We start from the raw sequence: 21212 nt of genomic DNA, 5'->3' as shown, positions 1-21212 counted from the left end.
GGGAATGGTTTTACTCTTTTTCCTTGTTTGATATAACCCCTCTTCTTTTGCCTTGAAAATGTCTGAAACTATTTTGTCTTGAAAACTGCCTTTGAGCAGGAGTAAGAGTTAAAGTATGGACCTATCGTGACAGGCCAGGTGATGGAGAGCTGCAACAGCTACCATGAGTTCTTGGGCTGTTTGAAAAGCACCAAAGCAGTCTGAAGAGAAGTTTGAAATTTCATCTGAAGTCTACTTAGAGAAAGTTAGATGAGCAGTTGTCACAAATGATACCATATTATCTGTTCTGTCTTTGGGAGGCAGAAGGACCTGTGACCCATTACACCACATTTTTCTTTGATTCTTGACAGGGTATCTCCACATCTGCTGCAATTCATGAAGATCTTGAAGGCAGATGAGAACAAAATTATTTGATGCAAATTTCTAGTCCATTGCATCATCAGCCCACATTTCTTGAAGCTGATGCAAGAGGTGCTGGTACTCAGCATGAATGATGAGAAGAGTGTGTTAGGTTCTTCCATGAACACATTCTCCAAATAGCTCAGGACCAAAGAGCATCAGTGTGCTGAGGAGATTTTATAAGATATCCTTACCCTTTGCTGATGAGAAACTCAAGAGTTGCTGTCACTCATGGAATGTGAACAATCCAGTGTAATCAGTTATGATAAAGTCTGTTACAAGTTTGTCTTGAGCAAACAGCATTTGTTTAGCCTAGGGGGAACTGCTCTTCTGCCTGCATCACTTGAAGAGGAGGATTCCTGACCTGTTGCTGAGGGAGAAGGTGAGGAGTACCTTCCAAGTGCTGTGTGGAGGATAACCTAGCAGCAGAACACTGCTTGGTAGAACAGCTGTAAGAAGCTGTATCTTGCAAAGCATCAGCAGTTACAGAAAGCACACCAGAGACCAAAAAGCTTTTATGAGCTAATGCCCCATGTACAATGAGACCTTAACAAATGCTTCTTAGCTACTTCTCCCTGGTAGTGTGAGATAAGAAAGCAATTGAGATAGAATCTTTCCTGGAGCTTGCTGGTAAGTAATCTTGCATTCTCAAGGTGACCATGAGTAGTGCAGCAGATGTACCATATCAGATGGCAGCCAACAACAGAGAAGAGGAAGTAGCTTTGAAATGCTTCAATAGAAAAAAATATCAGTTTGCCAATTACTGGACAATTAAATTGTTTTACTTGAGAGATAAAAGAATGCTTTTTTCTATAACACAGCATTTCTTTTTACATATATTGCACATCTTTCACTTCTTACTTTCGTTTTTGCAAGCTCAGTACCTAGACTGCGTTTTGAGACAGTGCAAGCTGTGAGCTCCAGTAGATCCTGCTGGAACTTGTCATCTACTAAATGCTTTTCTTTCATGTGCACTCTTGCCAGCGCACATGTGTGATTGTGGTGGCTGGCTGCAGGTTCCCAAAACCAGCTGGAGAAGAAGTTTTAACTAGCAGGCCCCCATGAGACTAGCATATACTGGCAGAAGCTTTTGTAATACAGAGCCTCTGTGTCAGAACTTAAACAATAAGGTTTGGAAAGGCTGACTTGTTCTCAGTAATAATATCAACTGGTCTTCCAATCTTACTGTTGGAAGCACATGTCCTAACTTTTTGTATGTGGAAAGATGACAGGTACTATTTCTAAGAATCCATTAAGTATGTGGCTGTGTTGGTGGGAACAAATGGTTGGCAGTGTAGAGAAAGAAAGAGAGGCAACATATATTTCTTCTCCATTCTTAAAAGAGTTTACTCCTATAGCTGAAATACTCAAGATCTTATTGAATAAAATTAGTCGGCAGCTGAGTCCCTAAGCTTACCTTCACACTGATCTCCAGTAGATGACAAGGAGTAACCTTGGCTACAGATACATCTGAAAGATCCTTCTGTGTTCCTGCAGCGTCCATTTGTACAGACTGATCGCTGCTGGCATTCGTTAATATCTGCAGAGACAGTGAAACTCTTACGTATCTGAAAATACCAGTTACTCATCAAATGGTACAAAGACCAAGTCTGAACAAAACAGCAAAGCATGGCATCAGTATCCAGTACTGCTTAACTTGTTTGTGTTTATTAAATACAGACAATGTAATGCATAAAATTGTATGAAACTGCAGACTGTGTGTTTTGCTTGAGATGACTGTGTTCAACATTCTCTCCTGTAACACCAATTTATCCCTCATGCACAATGGGGTACACACAGACTCACAAATACACACACATGCTGCCTGAGAGCTGCTTTTGTTTCTGTTATATCTGGCAGAGGTAACAAGTCAGCCGCTCCAGTGAATCAGCAAAACCCACAAAATACTTTCCAGCAGGATCACCACCTTTTAACAGGGTGTGGTTTTCAGACGCACACTGACAGGCTAATCCCCTATTAAGTTAAGGCTCCTTGAAATTCTTGCCTTGTAGCAGTATTAATCATCTAACTGGAGAAATGTCTCTTTGCTTCCACAACACTGCTAATCCCTCTGTGCTTCAGCTCTCATAAACTGGGGTCAGCCTGAGCTAACAGATGGATTTGAACATCAAACTTATATTTTCCTATGGAAAACTCAAAGTATTGGAGGCAAGTGGCACTTTGAATTCAGAACATAGCACATGCCTTGTTTGAGCTAGGAAGCCTATTTTCCCTCTGTTATTTGTAAAATATTCATTAAGAAGCAGTGTTTAAATTGACATGGTGAGTTCTAGGTCACTTCTAGTATTTTGGCACAGCTGCATGTCTTTCTGGAAATACACTTCAATTCAAACAGGAGAGTGTTATTTAATGAGGTTTTTCAGGTCTGTGTTATGGCTGAACAGTCTGACCTCTTAAGTAACAGTTCCTTGCAACCACAGAAGTTTAGAATTTAAGGATCACTGAAATCTGTGAGGCTCCATGAAGCAGCTGGGCATGTGTACGGGTCCTTACTTAGAAGGGTGCACTTTAAGAAGAACAGTCTGCACATGCCAGCTCAGCTTGGCAAGGGCTCTTTTCCATGAAAGGCTCAGAGGAAGCAGTCAAATTTTGTCTACATATTTTCCCCAAGATCAGTCTGCTGTGTGTCCTGAACAGCACATTTAACTCACTCAAGACACTTAACTTACACTGATGTTTTGTTTCAAACTTCCTGACAAATTTATATGAACGATCATTTAGTTTTACTGTATTATTTTTAGCACTCAGAAGTCTGAAAGTGTTTGGTGCTGTACAGAGACATTTAGGGAAGGCTGAGGGAAAGGCAAAAGAAGGAAATCCAACATCTGACAAGAAACATGTAGGTGACTGTGCACTTCCACAGCCTGGAGACACTGTCTCAGATTTTCACCATTAGGGAAAAGTTTCAAGTACTCTAGTTAAGGAGAGGAATATTCATACCTCCTGTACATGCTCTAGGTTCGCCCTCACACTACTTCACCCTAACTTCAGACCTAATTTTGTTCCACTGGAGAAGTCTTGACGGGAATTTTAGATGTGGAAGAAATGTGGCAACTGACACTTTGGAGGCACAGGAACTGTTCCTAGAAATACACCACTAAGCTCTCTCTCTCTCAGTGTACTGCTGGAAATACAGAGACACCAGCGCAGGCAGGGTTAACTGCTCAGTGGTAACTGACACTGCTGGGATCCAAAGGGCAGCAGCCTAGGTTTTTTGATTTCACTCACCCACATGGTAGGGAAAAAAAAAGACAGAAAGAAAAGCAAAAGCCACTGTTCTTAAAGCTCTGAAATGCCAGATATGCCACGGATTTTGCAAATATTCCAGTTTAGCAATATAAATATTACTACATGTTCTTGACTGGCTTTATAACACATGTCAAGATCTATAATGTGATCATAGAAACCATAAAATGGAAATACATATTCTTACATTTCTGTGTTTTTAGCATCAGTGTTATACATTCAAAAGAAAGATTAAAAAAATTTAAAAATATTATCTGAAAGGTAAATGCAACCTTATGAATTTTAGCAATATTCTTTCTTACCTTCACACTGATCCTTTGATGCAGAGAGTTTGAAACCCTGGGCACAAAAACACCTGAAGGATCCCTCTGTATTCTCACAACGTCCATTTGTACAGTGACTGCCATACTGACATTCATTTATATCTGTGAATAAAAAAAAAAGTGCAAGAAATTAACTGGGGTACAACCACCTTTCAGTTGAGCTTGGAAATATATTCAAATTACATCATAAAGATGACTATTATTCCTGAGGAATTTATTTCAATGCAATTTTAGCACTTCATGCAGGTCCCTTTGTAAGGCTACTCTACACACTCATCAAGGAACTTAACTGGATTATGCAAAATCTCTCCTCCTAGTCACAAACCATCCTTTCTTTAGAAAGACTTGAAAGCAGCTTTTATTTCCTATACACTATCCCATGCACATCTACTTTCATCCTTCTCTGAAAGGTATTAATTAGATGGGTCACTTTCTTTAGCCAACATGAAAATTGCTGTGTTGCTACTTAACAGTAATTTTCAAGAATTCCTTCTGAAGGCAATTTGTATAAACCAACAAAGCAAAATCAAACATAAAGATAAAACAAGAAACATATTTTACTATAAATCCATCCAGAATTAATTCTGTATTCTAAAATAACAATTAGAAGTGGTTTTCACAGGAAAATGTGGGGGCCTGAATATATGTTGTATTGTAAGATCTATGTGTGTCTGAGTTGCTCCAAACGAGCTGCAGCTGCAGGGTCCTTAGTTGGGCAGCAGCTGTAGCTCGTGAAGGTAACTGAGATAAATAGGGGTGGGTCAAGAGCCCAAGAGGAGCCCCTGAGAAGACAGAAAGGACTGTGCTGCAGAGAAAGGAGAAGAGCCCCAGTAGAGAGGGAAGAACAATACTGCAGCGAAGATTACAACAACTGGTGCCCCGTGTGAGGAAGAACACCACAACCAAACATCAAAAGAAGGTATGGAATCCCCCGGACAGCCGAGAGCTGTGGCAGCCTGAGAGCTGGGACTAGAGAAGGTATGGAATCCCCTGGACAGCCGAGAGCTGTGGCAGCCTGAGAGCTGGGACTAGAGAAGGTATGGAATCCCCTGGACAGCCGAGAGCTGTGGCAGCCTGAGAGCTGGGACTTTGGATTATAATATGGCCTGTGAATTAAGGAGCTGTAGCAGCAGAAAGCTGGAAGAATATGGCCTTTAAAGAAAAGAGCCTTGGAACATCTAAGGACAGCCGAGAGCTGTGGCAGCCAGAGAGCTGGGACTTTGGAATATCAGCCAGAGAGCTGGGACTATAGAAGATAGGACAGCCGAGAGCTGTGGCAGCCTGAGAGCTGGGACTGTATGCATATTATAATTGTATAATTGTTAAAAGAAAAGGGGGGAAATGTGGGGGCCTGAATATATGTTGTATTGTAAGATCTGTGTGGGTCTGAGTTGCTCCAAACGAGCTGCAGCTGCAGGGTCCTTAGTTGGGCAGCAGCTGTAGCTCGTGAAGGTAACTGAGATAAATAGGGGTGGGTCAAGAGCCCAGGAGGAGCCCCTGAGAAGATAGAAAGGACTGTGCTGCAGAGAAAGGAGAAGAGCCCCAGCAGAGAGGGAAGAACAACACTGCAGCAAAGATTGCAACAGGAAAAAAAAATATTCAAATTTTATTTCTTTCTTTCGGGGTTGCAGTAGTCAGTGTGTGTCCTTGTTTTACGGAAAAATGCTGTATTTTTTTAGCTTCACTGATGCAGGAAAAGAACTACCCTTTGTTTGTTTTTATGTGCCAGAAATCATATTACTCCCAATTATCCTGTCTTTTGCCACCACAAAGCACACAAAACCCATCAGCTAATTATTTGAGGCACTGGAGCCATTTAGACAGCTGTAGCACAGGGAGAGCTGGAAGATTTGATATCTTTAAACCATCATCAGAACCCTTATTAGCTATTGTGAATATGTGCAGTAACTATTTTCCTCACATGTATTTAGAGGCATGGCTCTTTGCAAGCTCCTGTACCACCTGCCTTTGACAAAGCCCATCTTTCCCCCAGACACAAACAAAATCACCACTATCATCCACATTCCCAGTGACCTACAACTCTCAGTTCCTCACTTGAGCCTCTAGCTCCTTAGTAAATAACATGTCCTGCTGCAGCCTGGCCAAGCAGAACGAGTGACAGACATCCTTGGAGATACGACAGCACAGATCCACGGGTGCTGTGCTATGGCATTCGGTGGTGCTACTCCTCATTGCTTTCTCCAAGGCTTATCTCCCACTCACTAGTGTTGCTAATTGTGCTTGCTCTACAAAACACAATCTTTGCTCTCCATGTACATGATCAATGCTCTGACTGAAGAATCTGCTCAAACACAGAGAACCCAATTCAAGCACACAAATTTCCAACCAAACAACAAAACTGCTTCTTACAGATTCACTTTCATCTCCAAGCTGCTTGGCAAAGAAACCTGGAATACTATTTCTGATTTTTGGATGGGATTCAAAGATCAAGAGTTTTCCACATGAAGCCAACAGAAAAGCCAGGAACAGAACTTAAATTTTCTGAAATGAAATCCAGAGTTAAAACTGATTCTGTTGGTGCTCCCTACAGTAGGGCTAGAGCTATTTGCATTAGCTCTGGTTACCTCTGTATTAGTTTTGGTATCTTCTAATGGGATCCTTAAAACTGTACAATTTGAATATTGATAGTTAAACCATGCAGCTTCAAAATCCACCACGGTTATAACCACAAGGATGAAGTGATCTAGAAAGTTTTGTCAATCTACTTTTAAAATTTGTTCTTCAATACACAGAAGCGTGCTCTAGACACATCATGATCTGACTTTATTTGAATGCGAAAATGTGCAGAGAGAAAAATGAAATAAAAATTAATCAGTGGTTGAAAGTAAACTTAAAAACCAATTATTTCAAATAGTCCCTGTACAACACAAATGCAGTGAGGAACCTGGGACAGTGACAATTTCAAGACAATGAGGAGTCAGGCTGCGCAAGTGTCCTTTTCCATTTCTTCCAATACACACCGAACATTCCCACCTAAACTCCAGATAAATGTAGTCTACCTGAGTTTGAAGTGAACTGATGGACTTTGCTTAATAAAACAGAAGTGGCTATGTTCCTGGCTTTAAATCCTGCAAGATTACAATATAAATGGCATCAAAGACCTATCTGTAGGATAAAGTGCAGGCAGAGGAATGAAGTAAAGTAAAAAAATTACTGAAAACAGCACTGTGGAAAAACAGAAGAGCTGCAACTGATCTAAACTAACAGGAGAAACAAATGAATTTATGGAACAATGGATTTAAATATCCTTCACAGATAATGGGAAATATTTTGCTTTTTGGTGTATTTAAGTGGTGCCATATTGCAGAACTACAGATTTAAGAAAAAAATGTCTGCATTACATTTTCTAAAATATGTATGGCTCATTTCCAACATGATGTAAGCCTAGGATAAACAAAAAACGGAGTGATCACATCACTAATGAAGTGAGTAAGAATTCTAGTCTTAGAACATTTCATAAGACAAAGGAAAAAAGGAAAGCTACATGAAGTAATACAAGGAAAAAAATTATCACTTTAAATCAAGACATATTCCTTGCATGACTTAGTTCTGAGCAAAGAACTGACTTCTCTCATTCCCCTCCTACTAACCTGGTTAGCAAGAATGAAACAACTGAAAGTTTTGTCAGGGAATTTTCAACCAAGCTATTTCCATAAATAGGTACAGAAATAAAGCTTAATATTGGGAAAGAAGGCAAAATTAGGCCAACATTTTTGCAAAAGAAAAAAAAAAGGAGTTAAGTAAGAGCACTCTTAACAGAGTACATATACCACATTCTTTGCAAGGGCACCAGGAATGCAGGCAGGTGGGCAGGAATGAAACAAAGATCAACGTGGAGTAATTAGTGCAAAAAGAAACCCATTAATTTGTTGTAAACACTTTGTAGCTTGTTACAACTCCATCAAATCCATGAAATCACCAGAGAAATACATTCCTCCACAGTAAGTCAAATGACAAGACCAAAAATATGCAGCTACGACATGGTAGATCAGACAGTAAAGACCTCTTCAGAAAACAGGGCAGTTGAAAAGGGTGTAATCTGCACGGCAAAATTGGTGGTGAAGTTCTGACAGCCACACCATTGGCTCACTGCAACTCGGCTCTAATCTTGATCCACAGATCAGCACCACACCTGCAGCTGGAGCACAGCAGATCCCAGCCACCAGAGCTGCTTCAACCAAACTCTGTTTGGTTAGTTAGACTGCTTTGTGAACTGAACCACATCACAGCACCGGGAGCCATGACAAAATAAGCCATGGAAGTGGCTGACAGTCTGCCCCACAAAACTAATGCAAACACCCTCTGTATAGGTCATTGTACACCGGTTTAGGCAACATGGTTATTCCAACAATCACAAATTATAGGGCATGTGATACATGGAGTGGGCAGGAATATTCGCAACAGATAGCAGATCCTTCACAACTGATGCTAAATTTAAGTTTCTGGTAGTGTCCCAAAAAAGTGGCACTCAAAACTGCAAAAGATTATTTCCTTTTGCACAATGGATTAGTTTGCACTTTCTTACCTCCATTTCAAATAGTCAAAACTGATTTTGAAAAGAAAAATTAATCTAACATTTACAAAAAAATCAACAAAAGTAAAATGCGAGAAATCTGTCCTAAACCCTCAACCTAAAGTTAGACAAGGGGCTTTAAGATATACTAATGTGTTGCTAGAAGCACAGATAATTAGACTTTAATTAACATGCTCCATGAGCAAACTCTCATATTCCACTGAAAAACCTGAGTTGCACTGATGTATTAGCACTTGTTTTTTCCATTTTTCCACTTGTCTTTGCCAAACAACAGCCTACTAGTATTTCACTGACAATACATCCCCTTTCTGTTCCATATTTTCTATTTCAAGAATTTTGTTTTGTAATTATATTATTTGTAGTCTAGATTTATCTACAGTAAAACAAGATTTCCTCTTATGTACTGTGTCTGAGAACATAAAGCAATTTCAAAAATCTTATATTTTCAGTTATTCTTGAATGAAATGAGGACTCAGGGCACAGTGATGTCATCAGGTTGTAACACTGAATATGAAACACAGCACCTCAGAACAAGAGCTACAACCAGAGAGACAAAGAGTACTAAACATACCATGGCACTGTCCATTCCAGCCTCTGAATCCCACTCTGCAAGGAATGCACTGGTAGGAGCCAGGAGCATTAAGGCACTGTGCATCTGGACAGGTAGTTGGAGTCAGGCACTCATCGATGTCTTCAAAAGAGAAGATAAAAGGAAATACTGGTCAAGCCATAGTAGAACACTGAATAATAATCTGGTTACTCTGACTCTCTTCCTGAGATACTAAAGCATGTAAAGAGTTGTGTAATTTATCTGATAGAGGCACAGGAAAGAACAAGTTCACTCATATTTGTACCAGCAAAGGGGCATCTCAGAAATAGAGTAGCTCATAATACATGCAGCTGAATCTGAATTTTCTGTTTTACTAAAAATCTTTGGTAGGTCTTCCAGAACATACAGCATATCAGATTTCTGGCTACCACACGTAAAGATAACATTCCTTTATTTTACATGTTACTCCTTTATCATACTGAAGTGCCGGAGATTTTTTCTATGATAAGACTTTGGAAGTTCATTGGAACAACAGTAAAACTGTAACTCTGGCTTCCAAAAGCACAGCACAATTTGGTATTTTCCAAAGCTGCACAGTTATTCAGCATGCAAGTGCTACTGGGACAAAAAACATAATTGTGTGAATGAGAATCAAAGAGGTTTACATGGAGTAAGGAGTTAATTTTGTCTGAAAGAAGGCACAAGCCACATCACTGAGGCTGGCAATGTTTAGGGTGAGAGAGGGACTTTCTGCATCAGGCAGGGTCCTAGACTGCCCATGACAAGAAGAGAGAGGTCCTGAAAAAGTCATGGAACTCATGTTCAGGCTCTGAGCAAGAACAACTTCTTATCCTGCCCCAAGGAAACCCAGACATCCAACATATGCAATCTAGAGGAGACTGCACACAGAAAACAACATTCAAAGACAAGTTGCTGTTAAGTGACCAATGATCAGAAGATTCTGGAATTAAAACTGTGTAGGCAGTCTCCTTGCAGTCTGCAAGCATATATGAGATCATTTTATAATATGGTATTTAATTACACAATAATTATAATCTTTCCCATTGAATACTTCCTTCATGCAGTGCACAGAACTAATTAAATTGTCAGTCACCTCTAAACTCAGCTTCCTAAGCTTCCATCCTTTTCCTGCCCCAGGCCTAGCAGTTTTGTCTTCTGCAATTAAGGACTGCTACTTGAGCACAGATCATAGGGAGGGAATTCACTCCTAGTTTTAAGAACAAGCTCACAGAACTCAAGCAGATACCAACACTTGTAATTTAACTGGACAATGCTCCAAGGTTGAGAGAATTGAACATTCCAGCTCCAAACATCTCACTGGATGTAGGCAAATCACAATTTTTCATAAAATCACAATTGTCCAGCTTAGAATACTTTCTCATAAAACCACTAACAGGCTTCTTCTAAGTGGCTACAATGCAGACCTGGAAAAGTTTCTCATTAAACTGCTGTGGGAGTTTGTTTTTTTTTTTTTTTTAACTTAATTAACAAAGAAAATTACACTTCTGCTCCAAATTCTTCTCAGAACTGTGGACTGTGTCTGCCTTCAGAACATGAATGATGCACCTGGTCCAGAAATTTTTCGTCAAAATAAAGTCTAAATGTGGCACAGCATTAAAAAAATCACAAGAAGATTTTTATATGAGAATTCTTCATCCTGTGCAATGATGTTCAGCTATGACTAAAACACTGTTCTACAGAAACAGCAGAATTTACAAGAACATCTATGCACTCTTTACATTCCCCTGGCCAGGCCTGTGACAGGGCTTGTGTGAGTACAGCTTGAAGGCAGAATGAGGACGGGGTGAGGAAGGGCAAGTGAGCCCTGAGTATTGTGAGCAGGCTGGAGGATTCTTGCCTTTGTTTTTGAACTGTGGAGGGAGTGGAAGGAAGTTTTTTGTGAAATTAGAAATCTGTCAGTAGAGTGATGACAGGGTGAAATGATTCCCCAAATGTATTATTTCCTTGGTTTGATGGATTAATGTAGGAGCATTTTCCCCTCAAGCAACCTTAAATAACTTTCAAGAGAGAATTTGGTTTCAGAAATTACATTTTGTTAAGTTAAATTATAGAGGACTACCACCACACTATTTAAAATACAAGTTAATAACAAATTTGATGTAGTGTAAGAGTCTGATTTCTAGCCTGAATTACAGATTCCCTAGTCAGAAAAGATTTGCAAAGACTAGTTGTAAGAGTGGAGTTTGTGAAACATTTAAATAAATTTTAAAAAAATTGAAATAAGACTCTTTTATCATTGCTCAGAGCAGCAAATATATCCATGGCAGCTTTAAGTTGCTTATTTTCCAGGCAACCTAACATGTCAGCGATTTTATTCTATCCTATGTAACTTATACTAAAGCATAAACAAAATCATGTTTAAAATGAAATGATTTCTTGGGGGTTTTAGTTCACCATTCAAGTTGAGAATGAAAAAAATACCAGGAAAATAGACCAAAATATCACACTAAAAAGCTTTGAAGGTCAGATGTGCTAGGATCTCCTGCAACATGAAATATCTGCTTGATATGGATATTAAAAAGTCAACCTATCATTTGCGACCTGATATAATATAGGAAAAGTTAATTTCTTCGTTTAAACAAAAACTTGGCAAGCAGGCAAGGACTAACAATGAAGTTAGTGATTCCATGGCAAGAGATGATAAAATGGCTGTTCCAAGATGGTTCTGTACACAGTGGGGGAACTCCTTTACAGCATCTTAAATTCAAATAGCAGGAATTGAATTGCACTTCCAGACACCAAATAATGACAAAGATTGAAGAGTACTCACAAAGGCTTCTTGTTTAAGACTGCACCCTCTGAGATTTGTCCCCTTGCAGCTCAAGCTGCAGTGCAAAGCCTCCCTTGAATAGAGGGAATGTTCATCATTCCAAAGAGCAGTAGTTTGGCACTTGTTTTGTGCTATCAATAAATGGTGCAATGAAGTGCTATCAGTATCAACCATCATCACCACCAGGGAAGAGTCCAAACCTACCTTCACATTCCCCTCTCCTGTTCATTTGGTAGCCACTATCACAATATTCACATCTGTATGAGCCAAGAGTGTTTATACAAAAGCCTTCTCCACAAGTGTGAGGTCTTGAACATTCATCAAAATCTGCAGATGACAAAGAGAAGTTCAGAGAAGTTGCCTCACCATCAAAGTACCAAATGCTTGCATCTCCTCAAAACTCTGCTTTAACTAAACAATAAGTAGTAAGTCTGGATTTTTGAAGCTGTTTGCAAGCCACCTCACTGCTTGTAATCAGAGAGAGAATGAGTTTGAGAAACAGGGTACAGAAGGTGGCTTGGGAGCATCCCTATGGCTGCAATCACAATGTGTGTTGCTGCATCTGCGCAGTGCCCAAGCCAGCACTAACCTAAGGCAGAGCACAGCCCCTTCAGGCTGTTTGTGTTGTTTTGTGAAGTCTGTGGCTGTTTGGAGCTGTATTTCAAAATATGGTTTGTTTCAGCTTCTACTCAATGAAAGTGTTAAATATTTGTATTTTATACAGCAGGTGTTTTCACTTATTGGTAGTTTTCCTAAACAATGATATACTGAATAAATTCTTGTTTTCCAACAAACAAACATTCTGAAAAGGAGTATCAATTAATAAATAGGTGCTTTGCTCAGCACAACACCTGGTGAGAGACAGTGAAATATACTTCCACACATCAGTCCAGTACCACTGACATTGAGGGAAAAAAGAGTTGAAAAGGGGACATTAGGAAGATTTAGCTACTCTTCTTGAATAATTCTGATACTTTTATTTTCTATAAAGGAGACTAGTTATTACCAACGCAGTCAGTTCCATCTTCACTGGCCATGAATCCAGCTTGGCAAATACATAGGAAGCTTCCTTCTGTATTTTCACAACGTCCAAGGGAACAGAGATGTGGTGCCTGATCACACTCATTAATATCTGTAAAAGAAATGAAAACATAAGACTACAGAATAACGTATATAGCTGTGATTCTTTTTGTGCCTTCTGTGCCATTCATTTGAAAAGACTGATCTTGTAATTATTTTAACTATTGGAAAAGGTATCCACATTTTCTCTCAGAGATGAAAAAAAATGCATTAAATAGTTTTGGTTGGAGAAAAATGCTCTTACTGGCTTACACTGTAAGAATATTGCAGTGGCCTGAAGAACGTGACATGATTACAGTTCAAATCACTACACTGTGTGCAACATGAGCACACGCTGCAAGCATGGAATGTTAATAAAATTTGGACGAAATAAAGGGATTCTAAGTTGCCATGTGGCTGTGTTGCATAATTTATTTTTCAATACTGTAGTTGCACCTGACAGCATGTATTACAGCGTGAAGCTGCTGAGCTTTGGTGGCATGAACATTTTATAGCATATAATCTGTAGATACAATACCCCCTTTCTGATCCAAGTTACAGAGCAACCAGTGTACTCTGAATGAAGAAAAGATACCAATACAGCTGCTTCCAAATCTGAAATGGCTCATGTAGGACCCCTTTGTGCTCTGCCTTATGTTCATCAAAGAATCATCATCTAGATTTACTAGCTTAAAAGGGGATGGAGACCTAACTTTGCAGATCTCTCATTGTGCTTCTGGGTTGTTTAGGATACACCTTCTCTTTTCAGTAGCAGGCTGAAAGGAATGACATAACAAAATGCCTGGACTTAGTCTGCCTGCAGAGCTGGTAGCTGGGTAAATCACTGTGAGAAACAGGCACAAATTTGTTCTTTTTCCAAACAGAAGGGTATTTCCTCCTAGTAGTCTGACTTTTAGATACCTGATAGACAGCTGAGAGGAGATGGTCTGCCTATTTCTTTTTCTCTCACATCACAATGGGAGATGTTTTCACTCCATTTCATTAAATTCACATTAATTTTAGAGAAGCTGAAATGCTGTATTAGAGACTACTTCACAAATTTTATTTGGCATAGAAAAAAAAGCCTTGTAGTTTGAACGCCTGACTGCTCTGGAGAGATTTCCCGTAACCAAATTCTACATTTCAAGCATTTCATAGCACGGTTATTTCAGATTTTTGAAAGCAGCATTTCATACCAATGCATTTTGTCTGCTGATCATTAAGTTTGAACCCCTTGTAGCAGATGCAAGTGTATCCCACAGGCAAATTAACACAGTGTCCTGCTCCACAGATATCAGGATTAACTGTACATTCGTTGATTTCTAAGCAAAGAAAGAGAAATTTAATGTTAAACTTACATAGCTCAGTAAGTGCACAATACTCTGTAATCCAAGTAGAAAGCTCAGGCATGAAAACAACTGTAAATAAAGTTTGCAACTCCTTAATTTCTCTAATGGATATCTTATCTGGGAGAATCTAGAAACTGTCTGCACTTTTCCTAGTGACAATCTTATGTCCCATCCAAGATCTATAAATGAGTACATAAAATTTAAAGTAAAATGAAGATAAGATAAAATAAAAAAATATATATGCCTCAATCTTTGCATTGCACATTAAGAAAATAACTGCAGTGAGTTTTTGATCACAGTGGGTATCCTGATTTATAGAATACCCATTTACTAATGGCTTGGATGTATTTTGTAAGATAAGGAGATTCAGATATGGGCAGCATTGAATGCTAAATCCTTACAGTAGTTTTAGAAATTCCTGAAGTATATGCGTTACTGCAGAAAAGACTAATTACTATCTTCAGTTGCAACAAACTAAGGTTATACTGCAGTATGGAATTGTAATTCCTGAAAAAGAAGAAATTAAGTGTAAAGAAGAATTGTTTATCTAGACTTTAGAAGCAGGTCACATTTAAATTTACCTAAATTTTAAAGTACAGAAATAAGGCACTCAAAAACTTCTCAGCTTAAACTGCAGTCAGTTTTTTAAATCCTGTTTAGGATTTTGTCCTACAAATCTTACAGCACTTTTACTTTATTATCTCTGAACAACGTTTTAATTTATAGCACACAGCAATTTCTAGTTCTACTAATTTTCCTGAGGAAATAAAAAAGAGCATGGAAAATTACCATTTTCTTTTTACTAACTGATGTGAGCGCCCAGCAAGGTAACTTTCTCTCCTTGTAAAGAAGCTGGGAGCTGGCTGGTAGAAGGGGCACAGTCACAGGAGGGCTGACTTCCAAGTTCTACTTTGATGATCACAACTATTCGAACCTTTGTATGGGATTGATAAACTGTAATTACAGCAAACTGAAGGCAGCAGTTTGCTATAATTTACAGTAAGCAGAATGCTTACAGACAGACAGGATTCTTTCTCTACTCTTACAGTACATTCCAGAGGATTTAACTGCAGACAGAATTGTACAACTGGGTGATTTAGACCCTGCGTGCATTGCATCAACTTAAAAATCCATTCCTGCATCTATGAAAAACCATTCTGAAGAGTTCATTTTTTATTAAAGTATATGAAATTTGTCCCTCTGAATGGAAATCAGGAAACCTCTTTGTAGGCCTAAATATCTCTACAATATACAAGAATGCATCTTACAGTATTTACCAGGATATTGCAAACACTTCAAAGCACCTGTGTTCATTCTGGTTCATTCTAACCAATGTGAATTGCTCTCATGTATACAAATATGGTACATTCACCTTTTGGCTTCTAAATGTATGGCAAAAGAAATTTTGATGTCTTTTTGACACAGCCTGTCATTTAGACAAATTTCAGCTATGGCAGGTGCATTACTTGCATTTCTGTTATTTTCCTTCTTGACACATAGATGAAGATGAGGCAACTCTAATACATTAAAAAAGGATGAAACACAAACATCAAACGAACATTTCAAAACAGATCTTACAGTAATGTCTCACCTGCTTTTTGCAGAACATTCTGATCTACATCCCTTGAACTCTACACCCCTCAATGAACATCATCATGTATACTTCATGAAAACACATGCAAGAATGTCTAACAACCTGACTTGAATTCAAGAAGTATTTAGTTCTGGACTTGCCTTGCAGATCTGAAAAGAAAGTCCAGAAATGAATCTGAGGCAAATTATTAATTTTATCTTCTGTCCTTTACTTGTGGACTCAAAAATGGCAGGTACATCCTGGAGGACCTGTCCTGCCTTTCTTGATAGTAGAAACCCTCGTTGTTGTGCTGTTCTGCACTTTCTCCAGAATATTCCTTCTGTTCTACAACCATGTTCTCTTCACTATGGTAACTCAGTAACAGCACAGAACAATAGTGTCAGAAACTCAGCAACTTCTTAATTTATTGCAGTTCCAAAAGAGAAGTACAATACCTGTAACTTGAGTAGGTGCAATAACTTGACTTGCACTGGAAGTAGAGACTTCGGGAGCAACTTCAACAGGCAAAGGAGGGGATGTTTTCTCAATCACTACTGTGTGACATGGAATGGAAATTAATCACATCCAAAAAACCCATTTTAAAGCATGCAAAAACCACAACCATTAAAGAATTCACACATGAATAAGCTAGGCACTATGGAGATTTTTGTTTATTCTGCTTTGACCTACAGTAGAAAAAAACTCGTGTAATTGGGGTTTTCATCTTTCTACTGCTTGTGGAAAAAAGCCACTGAGGTGCTAAAGAAAGCAAACACAGTTGCAAAACTTTTGCAGCAAAAGTTATGGATAAATCTGCAAAGAGCCACCTAAGCATAGTTTCCTCTTGAAAGGAGCACAAGGTTTCACCTCTGCTGACATTAACATTCTCATGCACATAATCCAGGATACCACTTCTTAAAATATGTCTTTATCTCCTACACAAGTCACTAAACCAATGCAAACCTCTCAATTCCTCCCACTTCTGCTTCCAGGTTTTTTTTTTGGCCATGGAGAAATTGCTTTTGAAGCTCCAATCATTTTTTCATTAATTACTGTTAGAATTGCTACTTTCCCATTCTTTAAGAACTGTAAGCATTCTGTCATACTGAAAGAAAAGATAAAATAAGTTACCTGGAAACTGTGGATGCAGGTTAATTGTTGAAACTCCAGGAGAAAGCTGAGGCTGCCCAGGCTCTAGATAAGGCTGCTTTTCTTGATCAATGGAAGCTAATTCCTAGAATGATAAAAAATATAACATTCTGAAAACATTCTCTTAATTCTCTTAATTCACAGCTACCCACAAACTACTGGCTTGAGACATTGCTAATATTCTCACATGAGTGGCTTTTGACAGCAGATCATTAATCACCACCAATTCAAAACTGAATGAAGGTGGAATACTATGTTTATACAATAGAATACAATTTAACACTGATTTTACTTGAAGCAGCCATTTCCTAGAGCTTCTAATTGCATCTCTGGCATTGTCCTTCCATAATTCTCCCATTCTCTGGTCTTTAATTGCTTACAAATAGCATCTGAAAGCAGTTCAGCATCACACAAAAGTATACAATCACATCTAGGTGTCTGACAACTGTGAAAGGTTCCTTCTTAGCTACTGAACCCATCATCTCATTTTCACAGAAATGTTATATGCTTGTATGTCTGTAGAAAATTAAATGGAGCACAGCTGCAATTATTCACAACAAATCCCATTATCTCCAGCACAGAAAACCTGAAACCTCCAGAACAGGGGACTTCAAAAAGATACACACTTACTCTTCTCCAATGAACACAGGACGCCCTATACAATGAAATTAACTTAGGCACTTATACCAGCCTCATAAGTAGGTGTCACAAATGCTTCTCAAAACTTCATAGCATTTCTCTCTGATTTGTTTTCTCTAGCTGTTAGTATCTGTGTCTCTTCTTCATACTATCTGCATTCTTCAGTATCCTCTTTAAAACAGTCTCCAGAAGGGGACAGAGCAATATGTACCAGACCCTCCAGAAAATGTCTTTAAGAGAGGTTAAAATAATCTCTTTCCTGTACTTCACTACCTGCCTGTTGTTGTACATTATAACAACACAAGCTCTTTTTGCCTCAGGGTTTGAGCAGCAAGTCCACAGTGACTTGTTTGTACATCATAAATTCTAAATCCTTTCAGTTATCTGTATCCCATCTCATGCATGGTCTGCATTCTAATTTCTACATAAATTACATCAAGTTTTACCTGATCAGGAGCTGCAGTTGCCACTAAAACCAGAAAGAAAAAAAAGAGAATTAATCAGTTTTCACAAAACATTTTATTACCTATTTTGTCACATTTGGAAGCAGTTGCTGCCATCACACAAAAAATTCAGGCTCAAACCTCATTCCAAACTAGTGGAAACATGAAATCATGTTCCCGAAGCAAGTGTAAAAAACTAACCTGAAAACCAGAATAAGATTCTACACACCATCTAATGTTTATTTACTCAGTATTCAGCTCCCTTGTAGATTTCTCAATTGTTTACCTGCTTCCTCAGAAACAATTTGACAAGCACACAGGTTATTAACTCACTGATGAAACCTTTTCAATTCCTTCCAAGGGATATCAACATCTGCAAACACTTTAAAGGTAAAATAATGTCATAATGATACATAATTTGCCACTAACAAATTTGCAAGGATTTATTGCAAAAAAAAAGTTTTAAAATTTGTCTTTTCTTTTGACAAGTAAGAGTAGTTTGGGGGTTTTTCCTCTGCAAATATGACTTTTTTTTCTGGGAAGGAGTGGTAGAAATTTCATATAAATTCTTATTTTCCATTGCAGCTTTCCTTTTTAGAATTCATAAATATATATATATATATATAAATAAGTTTTTTTAAGTCTTACAAAAAGACTTAAAAAATATGTACTATTTCTGATCATAAAAATGATTGAGATAAAAGCAGTCTTGCTCTCTCTCCATGGTCTCAGCATCTGGCAGGACCTACCCACAGCCTGTGAGGAGCGAATCCCGTGATGCCACACAGCGGGCACCAGGGAATGCTCTGCTGTGGGGAGCGCTGCCTCTCGGCCCTGCACTGTCCGCAGCTGCCACGAAAGAAACAAACCATGGAAGACACATGCACAGAAACAGAGAAAGACTAAATTCCCCCACTCTCACCTTCTTGTACAGCCATCTCAGTCTCACTTTTCTGTGAGAAGGTCAGTGCCTCCACTGGCTCTTCCTTTGCTGGGAGAGGTGGAGGAGAAGTACCTTTAGCAACAGGTTGAGTAATCGGGGTCTTGCCAATGGCAGGTGGCTGTACTCTAACTGCAGGGTGATGATATAGCTTGTTTCTGTGAGGGCCAGAAACCGTATAACCCATTCCACCAGGGCAGATTTCCTTAAAAGCAGCTAGATTTGGGATGGGAAAATATTCCTTTTAGGAGTCTAAAAGTGCAATATGTTGACATAGTGGAAAATATAATGACTACCACTAAAAAATTTCATCTCGTATTGTATATACATATTTACAAAAAACTTCTTAAAGAGAAGCTATGCATAGCATGCTAATATGATTGAGCATTCTCCCAAAGGCATGTTCTGACTGGTTTTCCCAGAAGGTTTCCACTCCAGATTACCATTTTTCTTTAATTATGCTTATCTGTCAATATATCAAGATTTTTTAAAATTAATTCCCTTAAAACAGTCACTAAAATTTAAAGTGACTATACATTTAAATTGGTCTAAATTTAAATGTGCAAGTACTTTTTATCACCTATATTGCATAATGAATGGAGATCACTACTGCTATCATTTTCTTTTTTGTAGAAATCAAAGGCAAAAAGCTCACCAGCCCTGTACTAAAGGAGCAGAACACTATCAACCAGTATCAACACTGATCCACAGGATCCCACCTGACTACATCAGAGGCCTCATAACAGTCCAGATCCAAATTCCACTGAATTGAAAAAGGCTGGCTAAAAACAAGATGGGGATCATAAGAAGCCAAATCACTACTGGAAGAGAGGGGAAATAACCTTATTTATAAAGCTGCTACAGAAAAAGTTAATTAAAGTCAGGCAACAGCACTTGCTCTATCTCTACAGGCGCTCTATATGAACATCATATTTCGCATTCTTTCTACTGGAAGAGTAAAATGAGAAAGAAATGCAAGTCAGTCTTCCTCCCCATTAAAGAGAATAGCTATAATCCTGTCAGGGTCAGGAGACCTTTAGGAGTCTTGAGGGAACAGTGCTTCATTGTCCTTATTGCTCTAGGTAAAGCCATGTTGGGATGAAACAAAAAAGATTTAGTCTCCTGTGTGGGAATTCTTATGGCAGCCTGAGGGATCTGCCAAGTGGGGCATTGATATGTTCACAAATCCTGTTTTGAACACATCAGGGTTTCAAAACAAATTAGTATCTAAAATAAAAGCACAAAGTAGCTAAAAGCTCTCCAGAGATGAGTTAAACTATACATTAACCAATATGCATTAACTGCACAATGTGTTCTGATAGTGTCTTAGTAATAGAAAATATGAAGGGTGAAACTAATGAAATTGAGTGGATTCAGAATAAGGAAATACTTTTTGCTGGGACATCTAATATCAAAACTTGCCATAATACCCAACTGAGGGTGTAAATTCTGGTCAAAAGAGTAAGACAGAAAATTTGCTGTCTGTCCCTTCAGATACATACTTAGGACATAGGAAACCTTGCTTCAGGTCATATTCTCTCAAATGAAAAACAGAAATGTGAGCCTTATGCTACTACAGCTCTGATAAGATCTCTCAATGCCTGGGCATACAAATCTGGCCTCTCAGTCTCTCTTCAGGAGACCATTTACTTAGTATGAATATTTTAGAAGCTTTTTATTTTAGTGGCTTTTATACTAACATGGGATGCTGCAGTAAATACATTACCCCCTTCTGGAGTATCCCACTTTCACACATTTTTCATAGAAAACTCTGAAACATTATCAATTTAACCTGTTACAGAAAGGAACATGTTTTTAAATCATGCACGTAGTTATTAAATGGGAAAAGCTCATCAGAATTTTCTACTAAGAGATTACTAAAGTTTTTTTCATTGAGAAAAAAATCACTACAATAACCAATTCCATATGATACTCAATATATTTTTTGTGACTATATAGCAGTCATATAAGGATGAATTCTGTGCTCCACTATACACACTATTGGGCATAAAGCCTCATGCAATATTCTCACAGATATGAAACACCTGCATTTAAATTGCAAGTTATCTCATAAGAATAGATTTTTTTCTCCATTAAAAAGCCATAGAAATATTATTTATCCAAAAGTGAACTGGAGTTTTAAATCCTGATCAA

The 21212-nt window shown here is 38.4% G+C and overlaps 1 protein-coding gene across 8 annotated transcripts in view; it reads right to left on the bottom strand.

Moving 5' to 3' along the window:
* The window catches only part of LTBP1 (latent transforming growth factor beta binding protein 1), a 188828-nt gene that overhangs the window by 47050 nt on the left and 120566 nt on the right, over positions 1-21212 (bottom strand). For 3 of the 8 annotated variants that reach the window (XM_074537319.1, XM_074537315.1, XM_074537317.1), the window contains exons 12-21: positions 19041-19274; positions 18122-18144; positions 17019-17121; positions 16343-16441; positions 14162-14287; positions 12913-13038; positions 12111-12233; positions 9116-9235; positions 3969-4091; positions 1817-1939 (exon numbers count right to left, since the gene is read on the bottom strand). In XM_074537319.1, the coding sequence (XP_074393420.1) occupies positions 1817-1939; positions 3969-4091; positions 9116-9235; positions 12111-12233; positions 12913-13038; positions 14162-14287; positions 16343-16441; positions 17019-17121; positions 18122-18144; positions 19041-19274 (1200 nt within the window). The remainder of the gene's footprint in view (positions 1-1816; positions 1940-3968; positions 4092-9115; positions 9236-12110; positions 12234-12912; positions 13039-14161; positions 14288-16342; positions 16442-17018; positions 17122-18121; positions 18145-19040; positions 19275-21212) is intronic. The other 5 variants (XM_074537316.1, XM_074537318.1, XM_074537322.1 and 2 more) reach the window with 5 other exon arrangements.

Source organism: Zonotrichia albicollis, chromosome 3, assembly GCF_047830755.1.
Source record: "Zonotrichia albicollis isolate bZonAlb1 chromosome 3, bZonAlb1.hap1, whole genome shotgun sequence".
NCBI classification, from domain to species: domain Eukaryota; kingdom Metazoa; phylum Chordata; class Aves; order Passeriformes; family Passerellidae; genus Zonotrichia; species Zonotrichia albicollis.
Note: the sequence above shows the minus strand (reverse complement) of the source record. Positions and strands in the feature narration are given on the sequence as shown.